Source organism: Mesoplodon bidens (genome assembly GCF_964165515.1).
Source record: "Mesoplodon bidens genome assembly, chromosome: 4".
Lineage (NCBI taxonomy): Eukaryota > Metazoa > Chordata > Mammalia > Artiodactyla > Ziphiidae > Mesoplodon > Mesoplodon bidens.
The window spans coordinates 139,677,620-139,700,261 of NC_138160.1; the positions used below are offsets into that span (position 1 = coordinate 139,677,620).

At 51.8% G+C, this 22,642-nt stretch overlaps 1 protein-coding gene across 1 annotated transcript in view; it reads right to left on the minus strand.

Annotated features, from left to right (window-relative positions):
* The window catches only part of UNC13A (unc-13 homolog A), a gene marked incomplete at both ends in the record, with an annotated part of 57,954 nt that overhangs the window by 15,080 nt on the left and 20,232 nt on the right, over positions 1-22,642 (minus strand). Inside the window, 23 exons of the mRNA XM_081232644.1 lie at positions 261-349; positions 605-682; positions 1,264-1,347; positions 2,230-2,373; positions 2,753-2,849; positions 3,508-3,634; positions 3,828-3,913; positions 5,072-5,205; positions 7,148-7,282; positions 7,509-7,598; positions 7,919-7,987; positions 8,298-8,448; positions 8,819-8,982; positions 10,292-10,407; positions 11,373-11,542; positions 11,825-11,966; positions 12,875-13,102; positions 13,683-13,902; positions 14,198-14,269; positions 14,934-15,012; positions 17,472-17,518; positions 19,288-19,396; positions 19,886-20,425. Of these exons, the coding sequence (XP_081088770.1) occupies positions 261-349; positions 605-682; positions 1,264-1,347; positions 2,230-2,373; positions 2,753-2,849; positions 3,508-3,634; positions 3,828-3,913; positions 5,072-5,205; positions 7,148-7,282; positions 7,509-7,598; positions 7,919-7,987; positions 8,298-8,448; positions 8,819-8,982; positions 10,292-10,407; positions 11,373-11,542; positions 11,825-11,966; positions 12,875-13,102; positions 13,683-13,902; positions 14,198-14,269; positions 14,934-15,012; positions 17,472-17,518; positions 19,288-19,396; positions 19,886-20,425 (3,171 nt within the window). The remainder of the gene's footprint in view (positions 1-260; positions 350-604; positions 683-1,263; positions 1,348-2,229; positions 2,374-2,752; positions 2,850-3,507; positions 3,635-3,827; positions 3,914-5,071; positions 5,206-7,147; positions 7,283-7,508; positions 7,599-7,918; positions 7,988-8,297; positions 8,449-8,818; positions 8,983-10,291; positions 10,408-11,372; positions 11,543-11,824; positions 11,967-12,874; positions 13,103-13,682; positions 13,903-14,197; positions 14,270-14,933; positions 15,013-17,471; positions 17,519-19,287; positions 19,397-19,885; positions 20,426-22,642) is intronic.

Consider the following 22,642-nt stretch of genomic DNA (forward strand, 5'->3'; position numbering starts at 1 on the left):
TTCATCACACAGTCCTACTCAGGTACTATTGTTATCATCATCTCCACTTTACAGATGGGTAAACTAAGATTCAGAGAGGTTAAGCAACACACCCAAGGCCACACAGCTAGTAAGCAGTGAAGCCTGCATTGAACTCAACTTCATCTAACTCCTAGCCTGAGATCTTCGCCACTACATCTGCTGAGTCTCCAGATGCCGCAGGCTCAGCGGTCTGAGAGCTGTCCCCTCCCTTCTGCTCCCAGCCCTGGAGATGCCCCCACCTGTTAGCAAACACCCGGCTAAGCTCATCCAAGACGTTGTTGAGTTTCACCTGTAGCTCCTTCAAGATGTCACTGGCCTCAGCATCCAGCTGAGGAGGGAGAAGGGACATCAGGTCAGGTTTATAGGGCATCCACATGGATGGGGCATTTTCCCATCCGACCCAGGGAAAGGGATCCAATCCAGGGAAAGGGATACCAAGGGGCTGGAGAGGAAACTGAGGCCCAGACAGTTAAGCCGCTTCTTTGGGTTTGATGGAGTAGCTGAAGTGGAATTCATCAGGTACAGGCTCTGGGGCCTGCAGGGACACGGGGATGATGATGACCCCACAGGGTCCCTGCCTCACCTCCTTTCCTCCCATGGCTTCGAACATCTTCTCTAGCTGAACTCGCAGCTGCTGAGTGTTGTTCATGAGGATGCAGGGCTAGGGATGGGGACAGAACAGGGAGTCAGTGCTCAGGACCTCTCCCCAGAGCCTCCCCTCCCCGACACTGCCAGGGACCTCAGATGGTTACAGGGTCTGGGTCTGGAGGAAGCTGGGGTCCCATAGGGTCATCTGAGAATGGAAGTCAGCATTTGGGATCAGATTTCTGGGAGTGTTGGGGGTGTGTGTCTCTGGGGACCAACAGGGGGAAGGAGGACTCCCCCGGGGTGGGCTAAACCTGGTGGGTCCAGGAGAGGGGCTGGACCTCTGGGAGTAGCAGGAAGGGGAGTTCTTGTCACATACCAGTATTCTTCTACATGGGCTCAAGACTTTGTAAGCTCAAAATTTTGAGCTTACACCCCGAAGCATACACCCTGAAGGCTTCATTCACAACAACCAGACAATGACATGAAGGCACATCCCCTCACCTCCAGATACCCCCAGACTCACATAGTCTGACACAAAGACACACACAGTTGGACACACATGCAGACACAGGTATCAGGGCCCAGGGAAGGATGGACCTTTGGGGGTATGGAATGGGGTTAGGGGGAAACAGGACAGGGATCCCCGCAGGTCACCACTTTCTCCTTCTCCTTGGAGCAGTAGGAGGCGAAGTCCTTGGAGATGATGTCCGCATACTGGAGGAGCACATTACTGATGGTCTGGTGGGGACAGAGAGGGTGGGTCAGACAAGGGGCTGGGCTTGGATGGGCCCATCAAGAGCCACTAGTGAGATCAGGGATGAACCCCAACTCCTACTAGCACCTAAGATGGACCACTGGGCTGGGTGAATTCTCCACCCAGGATGACCATCATGGCCAAAGGGAGACACCACCAGATGAAGATGATTATTTTACATAGACCCAGCTCTTTTTTAAGCTGGGCTCAAGAGCAACCAACAATCACATTAACCCAGCCCCAAACACAAGCATAACTCAGTCCCAAATGGAATCCCAATTCCTATCTGCGATCCTCAACTTCACCCCAGGTTAAAGTCAACCCACCTGAACCTCAACCCCAGGCCAATGGTTCCAACCTTCAAACTTGCCCCAACACCCACCCATGTTCTCCATAAATCCTAACATTCACTCCAACCTCAATGCCCAATTGAATCTCAGTCCTAATAGTAACCCTAAAACTAACCCCAACCTCAACCCCATCTCTAAGCCTGACCCCAGCTCCAAATTCAACTCCAGCTTTAACCACAACCCTGACCTCAATCCCAACCTCAAACTCAACCTCAGCCTAAACCCTGATTCCCAACTTCAACTCCAATCCCAATGATATTACCCTATCCTCAACCCAAACCTCAATCTCCAATCCCAACCTCAAACTTCACCCACAATTCCAATCACTATGGCATGACCAACTCCAACACTGACCTCAACCCCTACCTTAATACCAGTGATAGCACCCACCCCAACCTTGACCTCAGTCCCAACCTCAATATCAATCCTGACTCTGACCTCAATCCTAACCTCAACTCCAACCCCAACTTTGACCCTGTTCCATCCCCCACCTGGACCCCATCCACACTCCCGAACCTTGGCAAAGCGTCTCATGTAGTGCCCCACGATCTGGGGGTCAGGACACTCAAGTTTCTTGATGATCTCAAAGCTCTGATTGAGCTGGGAGAAGACATCCACCACGGAGCAAGAGAACAGGGCATGCTCTGAAGTCTGTTGGAACTGCATTGGGAAGGAGGGCAGGAGGGAGGAGAGAGGTCAGAGCCAGGCAGTTCCCAGAGCCCAACCCTCTTGCTCTCCACAGAGAGAGTCAGAATGCCCTGGGATGATAATGAGATGGACGGTGTGCAAGGCGAACTTAGAGCCAAGACTTAGAGGTGTACACAGCGGGGAGGGGTCGGGCTTGATAAACCATCATTCGTTTGTTGGATGAACAAAAGACCGTCAACACTGTGAACAAGACAAACATGGCTGGCACCTTTCAGAGACTGGCCTCATCCGAAGGGCATTTTTTGCCCCCAAATTGGATCCCAATGGACCCCAGAAGTAGTGAGGCCACTGTGAGCAGACTGGGACCTTGGTGGTGGATCAGCCTTCTTACCCCGTCCTTCTTGTCTCGCTCCAGGGCTCCATGCAAGAAATCCCGGGACACTTCCTCATTCTCGTCCAGCCACTGGATGACGAAGGGCTCAAACCACCTGGAATGGAGAGATGGGATGGGGCCCTGCCGTCTCTTGTCCCCCTAACCCTCTGCTCAAACTCACGCTATGGCCTGGGTGGCCACTCCCCAGCTCCCCTCCTGCATGAGGCCTTGGCTGCTTCATCCTTGAAATGAAGGATGTGACTATTGTCAGAGCAAGGCCCAGACATGTGGAAATCCTGGTTGATAAACTGCCCCTGGGCAAGTGGGTTTATTCTCTGAAATCCTGATACAGCACACAGTAGGTCCTTGGTAAATGGTGACCATCATCCCATTCTCCAACAAAGCCCGAGAGTCAGACATCCTGAGTTCGAATCCTGGCTCCGTCACTAATTAGACCTCACCTTGGGCAAATCCTTCAGCATTTTATCCTCTATTTCCTGATCCACAAAGTGGGAATGACAACACTCCCATCTCGTAGAATTGGTGAAAGGATTAAATGAGAAAAGACAAGTGGGACCGCTCAGCACGGTTCCTGATACTTGTGACCATTAATTGTCCATAGTCCAATGACTGAGAACGGAGAGCACTGGGTCTGTACCCCACCTGTGCCCCTGATGCCCAGGGAACTCTGAGGAGGTCAACCTTCCCACCCTGGACCTCAGTCTAGCTGTCAGCGCTACAGTTCTGGCTTGGGTTCAGGGCACAGGACTTACGCAGGATACTCAGGCACTCGGTCCTTAAAAGCAGGAAGCTCTGTCACATACTCATTGTAGAGCCATTTGACCTTGAAGTGGAGGTTCATGTAATCAGCACTCTTGCATAGGCGATGCTTATCGTGCTCTGGTGGGGGAAGCAAGGGGGCAGCTTAGCCGGGAGGGTCTGCCACTCTCTGTATTGGTAGTGCCCACTCTGGCCATCACTGATGTCTGACCTCAGGTATGAGGGTCCAGGGCACTCACAGCCTTAGAGGGGACACTGAGGCACAGCTACCTGCTGTAGCCAGGCTGGGAGATACAGGGGTGGGAGGACTCACCCTCCATTGCATACTTCATATCCTGGGCAAACAGATTCCACATCACTTCAGCGCTGATTTTACCCACGTTCAATTCCTGGGGAAACCTGGTGAAGGCCATGAAAGTGAACGCTTGGAAGACAGAAGCCAGGTGGCATGGGATGCTTTGGCCTTCCCAGCCCCAGAGGGTAGTGTGGGACAGGCAAGGGATCTGGATTCAAGTTCATTCATAGCTACTGACTTGCTGAGTGACTCTGCACTGGGGCCCTGCTTCTCTCTGAGCCTCCACCTACCCATCCCTCCATTCACTCATTAACCCATTCATCCATCTATCTACCTATCCATTCACCCACCCATCTGTCTATTCACCCATCTGTCCATCTCTCCATCCATCCTTGCATTCATTCCTTTATCCACCCACCCCTCCTTCCACTGATCTATACATCCATCCACTTATTAATCCATCCATCCATTCATCCATCTGTCCATCCATCCAGCTATTCATCCACCTGTCCATCCATCCATCCATCCATCTATTCATCCATCCATCTCCATTCATCTGTCCATCCATCCATTCATCCATCCATCATTTGGTCCATCCATCCAAAATCCCTCATCTTAACTCAATATCTAAGTAACCAAGAGATGCTGGCACCCCAGAGACAGGAGCCTTTCTAGCGCTTACCTCAGGGAGCAGTAAAACACAATAGCTCATTCAGCTAACACAGGCGAAAATTCTACAAACATGTAAAGCCACAAACCAAAAGTGTGCACACATTCACACAATTACACAATACACAACATTGCACATTAAAGTACATTCCACAATTGTACACAAATAACAATTAAATCCATAAACCACAACTATACACAAAATTATATACACACATGTAAGAGATAGTGTGATGTACATGCAAAATATTTTCTAGAGTATCTAACATAGTAAATACTTGAACAACACGATCTATTGTTATTTATGAACCTACAGACACATATAAAATTACATACATATGTGCACAGTTACACAAATCAACACATACAAAATACATGTCTGATTAGACCAGTGATTGTGTACATGCACACAATTTTGTTTGTTTGCAAATTATGCCATATTTCATCCATACACAACCACATCCACAACTGCCCCCACATATACAACATTTCATATGTAATTAGATACGATTGCCTTTACACACAAGGCACAAAACTGTGACACACATTCATGACGACCTCCAGATAATTAACTGCACAGACACAGAACTCACTGGTTGAGGCAGGGAGTGTAGGAATTCTTGTCTTCCTCAATGATGGACACTATGAGAGTGATCAGCTTGGACCAGAAGTCGAGGTTCTTGATGCTGGGGCCCTGTTCCTCTGGGGGAACTTCCCCCTTCTTGGCCTGGAAAGAACAGTAGGGATGTTGGCCACAAAGCATCCAGGGGTGGGGAGCTCAGACATTTCATTATTGAGGGCCAGGAAGTTAGTGAGGAAGGGCCCCATTAACATATGTAAGTTTCGGGTGTGAGGTCTGCATGAAAAGGAACTAAACTCACATACACTGGCCCCAACAGAGCTCATGTCCACACAGCTCAACGAAGCTTAATTAGGCTCAACTCATAAAACTGAATGGAACTGAATTTAGTTGAACAAACTCAAGCCTGCTAAACCAAACAGAACTGAAATGAATGCAAATCAGGACCACTTAGCTTAACAGATGGCAGTTTTCAGAGTTAATTCAGTGGAACTGGAACAATTACACTGAATTAGTGGAATTAAACTTAACTGGATTGAATTAAACTCAAATGAACCCAATTGGATTGAACCTAATCAACTTGTTCAAGATCAAGATCAATCTAAATCAAAATAACGGAAATAAATCACCTTGAACTCAACCCAACCCAACGTAATCTAGTTCAACTCAACCCAAGTCAACCCAATCCAACTCCACCTACTTATCTCAACCTAACATACTCAGGCCACCTCAATCCAGCTTTAGTTATTAATCAATGGAAATGAAAGTAGTTAAACTCAACTGAAATAAGTCCAACTCAACCAAACTCAGTTGAACTCAACGGTACCTAATCCAACAACCTAGCTCATCCTAACTCAAGCCAACTCAACCCAGTCAAGAACAATTTCAATTCAAGTAAACTGAATGGAGATGAATACATTTTTACTCAGTTAAAGTCAACTCAGTCCAACTCAGTGATGCTCACAAATTAGACTAGAGCAATTTTTTTTTTTTTTGGAACGTGTACCTTTTTTTTTTTCATTTATTTTTTTAAAGGAATTTTGCTTTTTTTAAAAAAAATTTATTTATTTATTTATGGCTGTGTTGGCTCTTCGTTTCTGTGCGAGGGCTTTCTCTAGTTGCGGCAAGTGGGGGCCACTCCTCATCGCGGTGCACGGGCCTCTCACTATCGCGGCCTCTCGTTGCTGAGCACAGGCTCCAGACACACAGGCTCAGTATTTGTGGCTCAGGGGGCTAGTTGCTCCGCGGCATGTGGGATCTTCCCAGACCAGGGCTCAAACCCCTGTCCCCTGCATTGGCAGGCAGATTCTCAACCACTGCGCCACCAGGGAAGCCCCAGCCTAGAGCAATTTTAACTGAAGTCAAGCAAACAGAAATAAATAGATCTAAACTGATCATAGTTGAACTAAACCCAGCCCAGTTTAATCTACTTCATCTCAACCCAGTTCTTCAGTTAAGAGTAATTTGATTTCAACTCAACTGAATATAAATGAACAGAATGAAATAAAATTGAACTGAGTTCAGCTTATGTGTTATCCCCTATCTGAAGCCCAAGCTGAGGAAGGGGCTCAGCTCCCACAGCCTCTTGCAATTCCTCCATCCCAGTGCTAATCACCCCGGGTTGTAAATTCCCAATTTATACATTTTTCCCTCCTAATAGAGTATAAGCTCCTGGAAACCTTACTGACAATCCTGGGACATTATATATGTAAACGACATGTTGAAAGATCTCAAATAAATTGAGTTCAAGACTGAACTGAAGAAATTCAATTCAACTCAATATTTATTGAACTGGGACTCTATTCTAGGCACATTGTATTATGCCGGACTCAACTAAGTTTAACTAAAACCAAATTTATTGAGCTCCTACTGTGTACCAGGTGCTAAGCACTTAACTATGTTTCATCTGAAGCTTATATCTCATTGAATCTCCTCCTTAATCCTGAGATGTGGGTTTATGACCCCATTTTACAGAGGGAGATACTGAGGCCCAGAATGGTTAAATCACTTGGGAAGGGGCAGATGTGGGACTTGGACTAGGGTCTGGTTGGAGTTCCCTAGTCCCTTCTGCCTTATCTGGGGTCCTCACCGGGTCAGTCTGGTACTCTCGACTGTAGAGTTCATGACAATTGTTGAAGATGTATTCATAAGTGGAGTTGAGGCAGGCCTTCACACAGTCCTTCACCACCTGGCTGGCTCGGGGTGGGCTCTGCAGTTCTTGCACCTGGCAGGAGGAAGTGAGATATGCATGGGTGTACACAGTTGGGACAGGAGGTACCCAGGAAGTGGCTACAAGTGGAGCTGGTTTTAAGGAAATGTTGTAGCAATGTGAAAGCAGAGGGTCACTGAGAAAGGGCACTGCTTTCCAGAAGAAATGTTACTCATTTAGGAGCTAACAGACCCGGAGTATACTCCTTGGAGAGCTAATGGAACTGGGTCCCCTTACCAACCTTCATCCGAAAGAAGGTGATGCTGGTGAGAAGATCCACCGTGGATTTGAGGTCCTGGAGTCTCTCTGGGCTGCTGGCTGGGAAGTTATTCTATGGAAGGGAGAAGAGAGGTGGGGTTATGGAAGAAGGCCGGGGGATGATGGGAGACAGCGTTTTAGGGGAGACACAAGAGCCTCCAACTTTCAGGAGGTGTGTTAGGGGTCATTGAGAACACCTTGAAGTAACTGGGGTTGTCTGCTTGGATACACCAAACTTTTTGGGCAGGTGCTGCCCACATACGTGTACATGTGTCAGAGGAACACATTCTACGTGTTAAGATGGGTCCTCCCATGTGCATGCCTGCTGGCAGGTGTCCCCTCCAGGCACACACATGCATGGGGTGAGCAAACCATCATGCATGCTCTTCTCACCCGATACATGGAGAGGTCAATCCGCAAGGAGTTATGCAGCTGGTCCAGGAGCTTCACAAAGCGTTCTTTCTGAGGAGGCAGAGGAGGAGGAGAAGGCTGGATGAAAGCAGGGACTTGGGGATCAAGTGTAGCAACTAAAGGTGGCTGCCACATTGGCTAAGTGGTTGCTATACGTTAAGTGTACCCCATCCGTTGTTGAACTGACCCCTCATAACATCCATTCAACAGAGGGGTAAAATGAGGCTCAGAGAGGGGAAGTGACTAGTGCAGTGTCACACAGCAAGTCAGGTCCAGATTGGGGATCTGGAAATCACACGAGGTGTGAACAGCACAGAGTCAAGCTCTCCCTCATCTCCAGGCCCCTGCCCCTGGGACTGACCCCAAAGTTGGAGGCTGCGAAGCGGTCAGAGGCAGACACGTTGGTGGAGGCGGTGGTGTGCGCGTAATAGGCGTTGATGTTGGCAAGCAGGGTGCTCATGACGGCAGGGACCCCAGGACACATGTACTTGGAGGAGAGGCAGGCAAAGTGGCTGGTAGGAGGGAATGGGAAGCACTGGGTCTGGTGTCCAGCTCCCAGAATGCCTCTAAGACAGCCCTCACAAGCCCCCAAACTGTCTCCTTTTCCTCTGCTTGATTCTGTCCTCTGAGTTTGTCTCCTCTCTGAATTGCCCTATCTCTGCCTCTTATCTCCAGCTCTCATCCTTGTCACTCTAGCCCCCAGCAATGGCACTTGTCTAACCTCCAGGGAAATTACATAACCCCCACCACACTCACTTCCTCTCTGGCTCCTCCTCCCAAGAATCCCTTCCACCCCAGATTTGCCAGTGTCCACTTGGTAACCACCCCTCCCCCCAGTTTCCTGCACCTCATCCTCATGTCCACCACAGCCTGCAGCCTTACGTCATGGCTTGGTAGATGGACTCGACGCCATAGCGCATGGCAAACTCATCCACAATCTCCTGGGCTGTCTCATCATAGTAAACTTTCCAGGCGTCGTCACCCTTGGCATCTGGGATCTTCACGACCCCGTTGTTCTGCACGTCTGTCACGAAGTGGAACAGGTTCTGCCACCACAAGGGAGAAGGTGTCATAGAGAGTGCAAGGGGACACCGGGGGTCAGAGATCCCAAGTATAGGGCAGTTTACATCATCCATCTATCTATTTATTCATTAATTCATTCATCTACCCTTTCAGCTGTCCACCACCCGTCCATCCATCCAAGTACCTCAGATTTCAGCTATCCCTCATCCATCCTCCCAATAGTTCAACTACACACCCATCCATCCGTCCATCTGTCCATCCACCCATCTACCCACCCATTCCTGTAACCATCTACTCCCTTACCCATCAATCCAACTACCAAAAATCCACCTGTTCACTTTATCCATTCTTTCAGTAACTCAACCACACATCCATCCATCCCATACATTTACCCGCAACTTCACCTGTCCATCCAATAATTCATCCTTCTATCCAATCAACCATCAATCCACCCATCCATCATCCATCTGTCCATGCATCTACTCATCCATCCACCTATCCTACTACTCCAAAATTCTCCCATCCATACATCTGTGGATGGTTCAACTATACATCCATCCACCCACCCTTTCTTCCATCCATCCATCTATCCACCAACCTACTTACCCACCATACCAACTACCCCCAAATTCACCTATCCACTCATCCTTCTGTCTAGTAATTCAACCACATGCCCATCTATCCCATCTACTACCCACAGCTTAATCTGTCCATCTAACTTATCAACCCATTCAACCATCCATCCATCACCTATCTATCCACCCATCAATTTATCCATCCATCCTTCCATCCTTCATCTATCTGTCCATCCATTTATTCACCCATCCATCTATCCAACTATCCCCAATTCATGCATCCAACTCATCTATACTTCCAATAGATCAAGCACACATCCATCCATCCATCCTTTCATCTTTCCACCCATTCTTTATTTGCTCAATACTCATTCATCCAATCATTTATTCATTCAGCATACTGAGTTCTCTCCAGGAACCCCTAGGTAGCTGGAAGAGACAAACCCAGGCACACAAAAACCTAACCCCGAGTGTTCAGGACTGGGACAGTTGGAAGACCTGGATCTCTGTAGTGAGAGTCTGCCTGGAGGTCACGGAGGGCTTCTAGAGGAGGGGGCCCTGAAGCTGGACACTGATTGACGGGGAGGAGTTTTCTAAGCACAGAGAATGGCATAGGGGACAGTCTCAGAGGCCCAGGGGAATGCGAATGGTGTGGTCAGAAAGAGGAAGGAGGAGGTAGGCAGGCAGGAATGGTGAGTGGAGGTAACGTGGGAGACAAAGGTGAACTTCAAATGCAGGGTGGAGCAGTGGGCCTCACCTCGTGCAAACAGGTATACTGGACGTGGTAGGGGGCCACCTTCTCCTCGCCTTTGATCTCCACACTGATGTGTAGCCGGATGGCACCCGACACAGCAGATTTGTCAGTCCGCTTGTCTGCAGGGCGGAAAGGGATGGCAGTGTCAGAACTTCCCAATATAGCCCTGGACTATTTTAACATATGCGTAACTGCAGCCCTGTCAGACTCCCTGAATTAAGGCCTAGGTGTTTCTCCTCAGATTGGCTTCCTAGACTTGTGTCTCCCCCATTAGACTAGAATTCTTAGGCCCTGTCTCTCCCATCTCACTAGGATCCCAGATCTTGCTTCCTCACTCAGATTAATTTCCTTGGTCTGCATCTCCCTCTTTAGACTAGGAGCCTCGCTTCTTCCCCAGGCTGTGCTCCCAGACTCTGCCACCCCCATCAAATCAAGGTCCCCGGAGTCTACCCATCTTCTGAGACAGGATTCCTGGGTCTGTGCCTCTTTCCTCAGACTAGGATCCCCAGGTCTTGCTTCCTGCTTCCCTCATCAGAATAGGATATCTAGATTTCCTCTAACCAAACTAAGAAGTTTCTAGACTCTGCTCACCCCTCTCAGACTGGGCTCTTCCTTTGCCCTCAGACTGGGCTCACAGATTCTACTCATCATTCTTAGACAGGGCTCTTGGGTCTGTAGCTCCCCTCTCAGATTAGGAATCCCAAACTCTACCTCTTCCCTTAGACTGGATTCTCAAAGTTCAATCTCCTTTCTTAGGTTAGATTCCTGGGTCTGTGTCTCTCTCCTTACACTAGGATCCTCAGGTCTTGCTTCCTGCCTTCCCCATCAGAATGAGATATGGAGAGTCTGTCCCTCCCTCACTCTCCCACACCGAAATAAGAGAGTCCTGGGTTCTGCTCACCGTCTCAGCCTGGTGCTTCCTGGCCCCATCAGACTGGGCTCACAGACTCTGCCTCCTCTGTTAGACTGGGCTTCTAGATTAACTCCTGCTGACACTGTCTCTCCCCTCCAGCTGGGCTCCCCACTTTGGTTGGCTCCCCTGGACCCCCTCCCCTCTCCCCTGCAGAACCCCACCCTTGCTCACCCAGGTTGTACCACACGTCCATCTCGCCACTGAGTGTCCGCACCTCGATGATCGTCTGCCCCAGGAAGTCATCGGATTCCCTCTTGAACCGCTGCTTCACGCGAGATTTGATGTCATCGTCCTCATCCCAGACACGCACCTTGATTCGGTCCGAGGAGTTGTGACATTCACTGCAGGGGGGAAGAAGAGGTTGGGGCAGGGGGCTTTTTTTTTTGGTCTGTGCCGGGCTGCGGCATGCAGGATCTTCTTTGCTGTGTGCGGGATCTTTAGGTGTCACATGCGGGATCTAGTTCCCTGACCAGGGATGGAACCCAGGCCCCCTGCATTGGGAGCATGGAGTCTTAACCACTGGACCACCAGGGAAGTCCCAGGGCAGGTGTTTGAAGGCCACCCTTCAGCTGCTCCAACAAGGAGCTCCATATAGGGGGCTGGGGGCCCAGCCAGACACTTACAAGTGGAAGTTCTCCTCCCACACGGGGTTCAGGTTTCCATAGATGGTTTTTGTCCGTTTCTTGGTCTTCCCGACCTGGACGGTGACGTAGGGGTCACTGGATCCTGTCTTGTCCTTTGCCTGCAAGCCCTGGGCACAGACCACTGGAAGACACACAAAACAAATATAAATGTGGGCTCAAGGAGCAAGGCATGCCAAGAACAGACACTGTCACAGGCTCCACAGGGAATGCCTGTGACAAGGACTGAGGGCTTTGTTCTGGCCACAGGAGCCCATGGACACACCCACTGGGCATGCTCGGCTTGCTAGAGTTAACATCCAGGGAACCCTCACCCAATGAAGAATATGAAGGTGCCCCAGGGTCACCCCTGGGGTGGTGCTCTACAATGTCCCCCTAAGGTCCCCAGCAGGATTGAGCCCCCAGTTGCCCACTGTATGACCTACTCATTGGCATCCTCCGTAGGGCTCTTTACCTCCCGGCTCTCAAACTCATGTCTCCACCTCCCAATGGCACTCCCTGGGACCACTTCCTGGATACCCATCTGCCCCGAAATCCTCATCTTGGAGTCTGTTTTCAGGGAAATCCCAATGATGATGAGGAATGGATAAACACCACAAGGCCCCCACCCCTGGGAAGGACCTCTCAGCCCTGGGAGGTCAATAACGTCCCCCAGTGGTCCTAGGTGTCCACTGCTTCGCCTGCTCGGTGGCACCCTGGGTAGGGCTTGTTCCCTCCTGGTCTCACTTTCCAATACCCCTGGTGGCTTCCTGGGTTCACTTCCCAGATAAACTGTGTGCCCTCAACTCCTCTCCTTGAGGTCAGGTTCTGGAGGCTACCAAGCGAGATGCACCCAGATAGTTTCATGCAAACACGTTTGGAGGCATATATGCCCAGGCTGTGGGCACAAACGCATATACACCGACATGAGAAAGTCACGGGGACGCTCAGATACGTGCAGCAAAGGGAAGGAAGGGGCGTGGGAGGGAGCACAGGGGGCCGAGAAGAAGGGACCCCCGTGGCCGTCCCTCCCCCTCCCCCCCGCGGCCTCACCAGTGATGCTGATCTTGGCCGACCACTTGGACGTTCCATCCAGCACGCTCTGCTTGACGGCCTTCATCTGCTGCGTGTGCGCGGTCTTGGTCACCGCGAAGATCTCCTGGATGAGCTCGAAGATCTCGGGCTTGTTGCGCTCCCGGATCTTCATGCGGTCCTTGAGCACCATGATGATGTTCTGCGTCCGGTCCTCCGCCCCGTGCTTGGAGCTCTTCTCCGCCGCCCCTGCGCACAAAGACAGCCGTCACTGTACAAAGAGCACTCCGTCCCAGGAGCGAGAACCCTGATCCCCACTCCAGGGCTTCCTCATCTGCTGTCACGGACACGGGGTTCAGGTGAATCATCCCCCCAAAGCTAGAGCTGCCAGAGCTCCTTCCTGCTCTCTGAATCCTCCCCCAACCAGGCCTTTCCCCCTAAAGTTCCCACCCCCGTCTTAGCCCCTCCAGTCCGCGTGAGTCCCCTTCCCCTCCGACACCCTGCCCTCTCCAAGCCCCTCCCCTCCTCGGACTCCTCTCCCCAACTTGAGCCCCCTCCCACCTCTGAACTAACCCTAACCCTAACCCTATTTTTCTCCGTGGAAGCCGCTGCCTCCCATTAAGCCCGTCCCTTGAACAGTTTAGCTCCTCCCTGAGTCCCGTCCCACCCCTCTAGGACCCCTCTCACTTCTCCTTTCCCCTCCTGTCGCTCCCATCCCGTCCCACGGCCCCGCCCCTGTCCCGCCCCCTCCTCCTCGTCAGAGCCCCGCCCCCTAACCATTAACTGTCCTGCCCCTCCGTCTCCGCTCCAGCGGGAGCACGACACTCACGCTGCAGACAGTCTGCGTTGAGCAGGTCCTGGCACTTCTCGTGGCACTTGACACCGCACTCGGTACAGCGCATACCCTGCCGCGCGATGCCCCACAATAGCCCCTCACACTCGTAGCAATAGGTGGGTGTGGTGGCCGTCCACACCTCGAAGTTGTGCGGCGTCGTGCACGAGATGGGGTAGATTAAGGCTTGCAAGGTCTTCTTGTAAACGTGGTTTTTCTGCGGGGAGGGAGGGCATGCGACATGGGCGTAGAGCCTTAACCTGGGGGCACTGGCTTGCCCCGCCCTCATCCCTCCCCCGCCCCGTTCTGAGTATGGTAAAGTCCCGGTCCGTCCCCCGCCCCACACTGTCGGAATCCACGGGTTCCTGTGCACAGACTGTGCTCGCTGACGGCTGCGTTGTCGGAATTCTGGAAAGCGAGGAGTGCCTGTCTCTGCCCCATCCCCTTCCTTTCCTCCAGGAGCCCCCCCAGCCCCGCCCTCCAAGCTGGGGAAGGGGAAGTGCCCCACGCACCAGCTCTTCGTTGTTCAAAGTGCTGGATGCCAAGGCCGAGGTGATGCCTGCTTTTCTGGACTGCACCAGAGACTGGAATAGGGAAGTCACCAAGGGAGTCAGAGGGATCGATTGGCACCCGGGAGGTTGTCACCGCGAGCAGAATCCCCAGCCATGGTTTGGGGCCGCCAGCCACGGATTCAAGCCACAGCCACAAATAAGAAACAGGTCACAGCAGCGGGAGCAGAACCAGAAAAGAATTGGGAGGTGACAGAAGCTCCAGGTTAGAAGAGGCCCTGGAAAGGGAGCAGCCCCACACCTCTGACTCACCCATTCCCCACCACCATGGACCAGACTGGGGAACTGCACTTGGCCATGGTCAACAGCCACAGAGCAAAACCACCAGCCAGGCCATGAAACAAGGTGAGGAGTCACCTGCTGTCTTCCCGACCCATGAACTGTTGGACATGGCAAGGTCCCCTCCCCAGAACCCATGGGATGGGGACCACTTGGAAGATCCCAGTCGGGGGCAGGGGTCTCGGGAGGAGATTCAAGGGCCTGGGCTGCCATCACTCACCATGGCCTGAAGTGTCCACGCAGTGTCCACGTAGCACGCAGGGTAGAAATTAGATCACATTAGTCCCAGAGAATGCCTTGCCAGTCCCCAGCCCCAGTTCTGCCACGGGCAGTTGTACAGGTTGTACACTGCTTGTAGCAGGGCTGCTCTGCTTGGGCAGGGGAGGGCACAGGCGCTCACCAGGTCGCTCACGAGGGGGATAGGCTTCCTCTTGCGGATGTCTGGCATGCTGTCGATGATGATGAGACCACCGCCAGGGCTGCAAGACACACCCAGGGACGTCAAGGGCCCAGGGAAGTTCCCCTTCCTCCAGCAGACATCTCCCGAGGCCTGGGCAGGACACCTGATCTCCCCAGGTATTAAGAGTTGAATTGTGTCCCCCGAAAAGATACATTGAAGTCCTAACCCCCAGTACCTCAGAATGTGACCTTATTTGGAAATAGAGTCATTGCAGATGTAATTAGTTAAGACAAGCTCATACTAGAGTAGGATGGGCTCCTAATCCAATATGAGTGGTGTCTTTATGAGAAGAGAGACACAGGGAGAAGGCAGTGGCGTGATAGTAGAAGCAGAGATTGGAGTGACTCGTTTACAATCCAAGGAATACCAAGGATTGCCAACAACTACCAGCAGCTAGAAAGACAAGGAAGGATTCTCTCCTACAGAAGTCAGAGGGAGTGTGGCCCTGCCAACACCTTGGTTTTGGAATTCTGGCCTCCAAGAACTGCGAGAAGATACATTTTTGTTGTTTTAAGCCCTCCATTTGTGGTAGTTTGTTATGGCAGCCCTAAGAAATGAAGACACTGGGCCTCAACTTCCTCATCTGAGAAATGGGGAGATGATACAGTTGCCCACGTTTAATGAAAATTTGAATTAAGGCAAATCTAAATAATATGATAAAATATCAATGAAATCTTTCTTTATGCTCAAAATTGGAAATATTTGTGTATATTTAAAGTCTATCCTGGAAGAAGTGATTTCAAAGCCCATGAGAAAGAGGGAACTGGAAATTGTATTTGTTGCCTCTTGGCAGCTTTGCTGTAGCTGGCTAATCAGAATGAGGGCTGTGGCAGATGCTGCGGTGGTCTGTCCAAATCTACTTTACTGAGAGGTGCAGGTGTTCCCAGAGAGGGTTCAGGTGTGGCTCCTCTCCAGAAAGTTCTCATAGGCCAATGAGAGTGATGCCTGGCAGTCAGTGACTCTGGACAAGCCCTGGGGTGTTAGTCATGCTCCAGCGCTCCCTGCAGGATCAGGCAGAGGCTTGGTGACTCCTGAACTACCTCTCTGCTTGGCTGTTTCTCCTACCTGGTCCCGCCTGCCTCACAGGCTTTTCTTTTCTTTTTTATAAGTTTATTTATTTATTTATTTTTGATGTTGGGGGTAGGAGTTTATTAATTTATTTATTCATTTTTGCTGTGTTGGGTCTTCGTTTCTGTGCGAGGGCTTTCTCTAGTTGTGGCAAGCGGGGGCCACTCTTCATCGCGGTGTGCGGGCCTCTCACTATCGCGGCCTCTCTTGTTGCGGAGCACAGGCTCCAGACGTGCAGACTCAGTAGTTGTGGCTCACGGGCCTAGTTGCTCCACGGCATGTGGGATCCTCCCAGACCAGGGCTCGAACCCGTGTCCCCTTCATCAGCAGGCAGATTCTCAACCACTGCACCACCAGGGAAGCCCTATATGTTTATTTATTTATTTTTGGCTGCGTTGGGTCTTCGTTACTGTGCGTGGGCTCTCTCTAGTTGCGGGAAACGGGGGCTACTCTTTGTAGCGGTGCGCGGGCTTCTCATTGTGGTGGCTTCTCTTGTTGCAGAGCACGGGCTCTAGGCACGTGGGTTTCAGTAGCTGTGGCGCATGGGCTTAGTTGCTCCGCAGCCTGTGGGATCTTCCGGGACCAGGGCTTGAACCCGTGTCCCCTGCATTGGCAGGCGGATTCTTAACCACTGCGCTACCAAGGAAGCTCTCACAGGCTTTTCCTGAGAGTGCTTCCTGTATAAATCATGCACACAGGAGCCCCCATCTCAGACCCCACTTCCAGGGCTCCCCACACAGGACACTTGCCCATCTGGGAGTCACAGCTCCTGTGTCCCTGCCTCTGTTTGAAAAGGATGTACAAGGGAAGGCAGTCACTCTCCAGCTGTTATTTAAAACATTAGTGTAATTTACAAATATCTTTTGCATCCTCTAACCTCACCACACAAGTGCTGAAAAAACACCCTGGAAAAGCAATAACTTAAGAAATTAGATATGACAAATGCTCCATGTAAGACCAACAACTATCATTATGAAACAGCCAGCAACTGTAGCAATAATCTGAGAAATGTAAAAGCAGAATCAAAGCAAAAAATTCACTCCAGGGTTGCAGATGTATTGTGCAGGAAATGGGTTTCTTCTTTACCTTACATTTATCTCTAGGGGGAAATGTTCTTGAATTATATGAGTGGCTTGAGCAAGGCCTCTCTGGACTGTTTCTCCATCTGTAAAATAGGGGTAGTGGGCCCCCCATGGGTTTGTTGTGAGGATTCAATGTGTTACTATCTTTGGCTCCTTCTTGTCATGAGTGCCTTATTACAGTGGCTACATTATTTCACTCATGTGCAATCTGTTCCCTGTCTAAATGGAATCTCTCCCTGCCCTGGCTGGGCTGAGGTTATGGTGCAAACCAGTCTCAGGCTCTGGGTTCAAAACTTCCTCTCCCTCACCCCCAAGATCTGATACTCACCCGCCTTTGAACCACAGGGATTTGGACATCTCTCCTTCTCCCCGGGCCTGCAGGACAGAAGACGGATATGGTCAGTGTGGCTGCCCCTTCCCAGGGCAGCACATGTACCACACCCACAGCTGTCTCCCCTTTGGGAGTCAGGAGGCCTGGGTCCTAGTCCTCACTGTGTGTCCTTAGGGAGCCCACTGGCTTTTTCTGGGCCTCAGTTTGTCCATCTGTAAAATGAGAAGAAAGGAGATACTCTCTGACACCAACCTCAGTGAACTTTAGTCTCCTTGTCTGTCAAAATTGGGAATTTGTTAGCATCATCTCGAACAAGAGCTCGTGCTCTATAGTCCTGCGATTCTTAGGGGCTGGCTCAATACTCATAAGATCCTATCACTCACTAAACTCCCCCTGCCTCACCTGATTATCTGATCTCATGCCCCAGGACCTTTGCCTGAGCGGTGCCACCTGTATATATGCTCTCCCACCTTCTGCACCCGAACAGCCTCCATCTATCATTCAGGTCTCAGTGTGGACCCAGAGTCAACACCCCCTACCATGCAACTAAAGGGTGGCATGGTGGGGGGGGGACAGGGAGATGGGTCTGACACCGTCTTCTGAAATATTGTTTAAGTATTTTGGATATCACTTCACTTTAAGTGTCACCTCCTCCAGTGAGTCTTCCTGATTGCCTTGGATTAGTTTTATGCCCCCTCTATGAAACCCAGAGATCCTGCTCAGGTTTATTTTTCTTGTTATATCGCTAGTTCCATTACAAGGGTAGTTGCTGTCTTTTTCATTTAATTTGTTGACTTAGTGAAAGTTATTCAACAGACTTTCACAGTATATTTTCTTCTACTGTTTGAATCTAGAACCATGAGACTGTATAGTAAAAGAAAATTCTACTGTACAACTGATAAGAAATTTGATTTGAAACTTTTGTGGCTCTGATAATTGAAGGTCTAAGACTTTGGGAGTCTGTTTAGGATCTCCTCCTGCCAGCCTCACCCCAGTTTGGAGGGTTACCCTGGATAATAACACTGCTTGGTGTCCAGCCCAGAGCAGGTTGAGTGAATGAACGGCCTCATTCCTGCTGCCCATCTGAACAGTCATCCTGACCCAGATGTTAATTCTATTTTTCACCTAATTTCTTCTGCAATACTGACCAGATCTCAGACCTTTCCCAAACCCCAACTCTGACACCCATTGTGAGCCCAAGCACTGACTTCTTCCCCTATCACCAAGTCTAACCCTGAACTCTGATCTTTGACTGCTGCCCTAACCCTGACCTATAACCCTATCACTAACCTCTATCCCTATGCACGAACCTGGCCGCTGAACTTGGCCATAGCCATGACCTCAGCTTAATTTCAGCTCTAGGTTCCAGTTCGCCTCTCCTTCTTCCCCACTTAGAAATCCCAGGCTGCCCTGGGGGAGGCTGGACTAGACCTTGGCGGGGCCAGCTGGTTGCAGGGGAGAGTAGGCAAGCATGGGTAGGGCCAGGGAGGAGTCAGATTGGGCAGGGGTTGGGCCAGGAATGGTGGGGCTGGGGCCAGGGCAGGAGTGGGTGGGGCTAAGGAAGGGCCAGGCAGGGATGGGAACAGGTTGGGGTGGGCGGAGCCATAGAAGAACCAGGATGTGTGGAGGCATGGTGGTGGGTGGGGTGGCAAGTGGGCGTGGCCAGGTGGCTCATGAGTGGCATGGGCTAGTGTGGGCAGGGTCAGGGAAAAGACCAGAGTGGGTTGGGGCATGGAAGGAATGGGGAAATGAGGGTAGGTGGGGCACTGGGCACGGCCAGGCTAGGGGTGAGCCCACTGCTGCTTTCACTCACCTCCTGCAGCTGCAGCCGCACTTTGTTGAAGGCTCGCAGCCAGTTGGCCTTGGCTCTAGACATGGAGTCCTGACCCTGCTGGCCTTCCTCATCTTCTCGTGGCCTGAAACTGAGGCAAGGGGTTTTATGAGGCTCTGAGGCCGGCACTCCCTCCACCCTCCACCCTCCGAGTGATGCTGGGCCCTCCATGGCCTCCCTGGCACTTCGGAGACACAATGACCCACCTGTGACCCTCTGACCAGCCTCAGTGATCCTCCCCCACCTTCCCACATGCCCATCACCTCTCTGACACCTTCAGGTCTCCTGGGTCCCTTTGCCACCTTCCTGGCCCCTCTGCAACTCTTCTGATGTTTTTGTGACCTCTCCAACCCTGGCAAACCCTCCAGCCCCTCACAACCTCTAAGACTCCTTCATGACCCTGCTTGACCCCCTCTGACCCCACTGAGCCACTTCTGACCTCCTAGACGCATCCCGATCCCTTCAATAAACTCAGGACCCTGTGACAACCTCTGCCCCCATTCCCCAGGTCTACACTGACCCCATCATGGCACCATTGACCCTGTGACCTTGTGACAGGCCCTCAACCCCTTCCTGTTACCTCTCCTCAGCCTTGAGGGGCTCAGGCTGAGGCTCCTGCTCAGCTGCAGGTGCCTCCTCAGGGGCGGCTGACTCAGGGGCCACCTTGGCTATGTCAGGGACCTCGGTGGGCACGGCTGGGGCCTTGTCCTCCTTCTTGGGGGTGGCGGGTGGAAGACTGACACGCTTGAAGTCCTTGGGCTCAGCCACGGCCACCTCCTCGCGCTCAGTGTAGCCTCGGATGTCATCCGGCACCTCCTCCTCGTCCTCTAGCTCTTCCTCGTCCTCAGGCAGCTCCTCCTCCTCCTCCAAGAAGTCCTCCAGGTCCTCATCCAGCTCTTCGTCCAGCTCCTCATCCAGCTCATCCTCATCCTGGTCCCAGCGTGGCGAATCCTTGTGGTAGCTGACCGAGCTGTGGCAGGAGTGGTAGGAGTCCCGGTCCCGCTCGTCTTCCAGCTCAGAGCCCTGTAGGCTCTGTTCATCCGGGTCGAAGTCCTCACTCAGCTGCGAACTGCCCTGACTCAGCTCCCCTGAGGAGGCGTAACGGCTGCTGCCTGTGGGGCTACAGGAACGGGCCAAGGGCTCAGGGGCTGGGGCACAGACCCACTGCCCATCCCAGCCCCGGTCATACAGGTTCCATCACCCAGTCATTCCCTGGATTGGTCATTCCCTGGATTCCCAGCATTGGTGGAGCTCCTCTGGTTGCCAGGGAAACACAGCCGTGAACAAGACAAAAACACCTGTTCTTGGGGCATTTACCATCTTGGGGGGCAGGCAATAAAACCAGATCAGTGACATTAGTGATCATCGGTGACCTACTGTGCACCACTCCTATCCATGCACTATGGAGGCTGCAAAGCTTTCACCCACATGTTTGGGACCCCGAATCAGTGTCCCTGCCACAGCCCCCTTGGAGACCTAGTGCTCCTGAAACAAACATAGTAGCCCCTGTCTCTTGATGTACCCCCTACCCTCTGCCTCAACCTGGTCCTCCCACTGCCAAGCCCCCTCCGTTCATCAGGGACTTGGGCCTCCCTGCCTCCACTCCTTCCCCAACCTCCACTCACAGCTGATCCTGCGGCAGGTCCCTTCAGCTCCACCTTGTAAACATACGTGCAGTGCATCCACTTCCTTGCACCCTGGGCCCCACCCTAGCCCAGGCTCCGCCATCTCCACTCGATGCTGCCCTACCCAACATCCACTTCTCTCCTGAACAGTACGTTTTTCCATAGAAGCCTCAAATGGGCTTATTGGAATCATAAACCCAAACACGGACTGCCCCTGTTCCAAACCCTACCACGCCTCCCTTGAAATAAAATTCTGTGCCGTGCTCTGCACCCGTGTGTGGTCCAAATCCTCCAACGTCTCCATCCCCATCTCCTTCCATCCTCCCTTCCCTCCCCCTGCTCCAACTACATCAGCATCCATCCTCGCTGTCCCTCCAGCACCCTAAATTGTGCCCACCTCTGGACATTTGCACTTGCTGTGCTCTCTGCCAGGAACATCCTTTCTTGCCTGCTTTATCTGGAAAGATGCTTTGGTGCCCACTGAAATAGCACTTCTTTTTTTTTTTTTTAATAGCACTTCTTTGAGTGAATCTCCCCCACCCTCCAGCCAGGTCAAGCCCACGCCCACCCATATTATATGCTCCTTATATGTACCCTGGATCACACTCGACATGACCAGGAAGAAATATCTGTCTCTGCATGAGGGCAGACAGCATGACACAGGGGCCACCTCTCATCCCCCTTCTAACCACTCATTCAGTCATTCAATAACAGCATTCCTTGTCTTAAACACTTTCTCCATTCTCAGTGACTAGGACCCTCTTCCCTGGCCAGGCCCTGGGATGCTGTAGGAATCAAACAGGGGTTTGATTCCTACAGTCCTTTAGTCCTTGTTTGCTAAGTTATGTATATGGTTGATTGCTTTTTAGTGCCTGTCCTTGTAGACAGCTGGGATGGGGGATCAGCAGGTATTATTTGCCTGGAAAGGACTCCAAACTCCCTCTGCTGGTGAATACCCCAGAAGTCCACCCCAGCCCATTCTGGGGTCCCAAGTGAGGGGGGCAGCCTAGGACTGGGATCTCCACACAGGCCTGGATGTGTCCATCTGTGACCCTGGGCGCCACGTAAACTGCCCCAGTGGTCAGGCATGGGACCCAGTGATCCCCGAGACTCTCCTCCCACCCCAGCTCTGACATTGGGGTCCAACACAGCTCTGACCCCAGATGCCTCCCCTGGATGCTATGTCCTCGAGTTAGCCACCAAGGGCCTCCCTGCGTGATCTGGCCCCGTTCACCTCTCCAGCCTTTAGCTGAGCTGTCTTCTCTGCCTGGAATTCCTCTCCTAAGACTCTTCATTTATCCTCCAAATGTTGGCTCCCAGGCACATTTCTCCAGGAAACCCTCCCTGCCCTTCCCCTCTGCCAGTGTGTCCAGTTGTGTCCCTTCCTCCAGTCAAATCCTGACCTGTGGGATGGAATGCCTGTCCCTCTGGGGGCCCAGCATCATCCAGCACTGGGCAGCAAGGCCAGGGTGGCCTGGGATGGTGGCTTGAGTCACTCTCAGGGGAACTCTGCCTCTGCATCCCCTCCCCACCGTATGACTTGCTCATGGTGAGAGTGGAGAGTTCTCCCCCTTTTCCACTCCCCCATTCCATCCCAGGAATGTTTACAATAAATAGACTCCCCCCAGGACAGACAGACACACCCAAGGCCAGAGAAGGACAAGACATGGCCAGGCACACAGGATGGGAGCCAATCTGGGACCAGCTCTGTG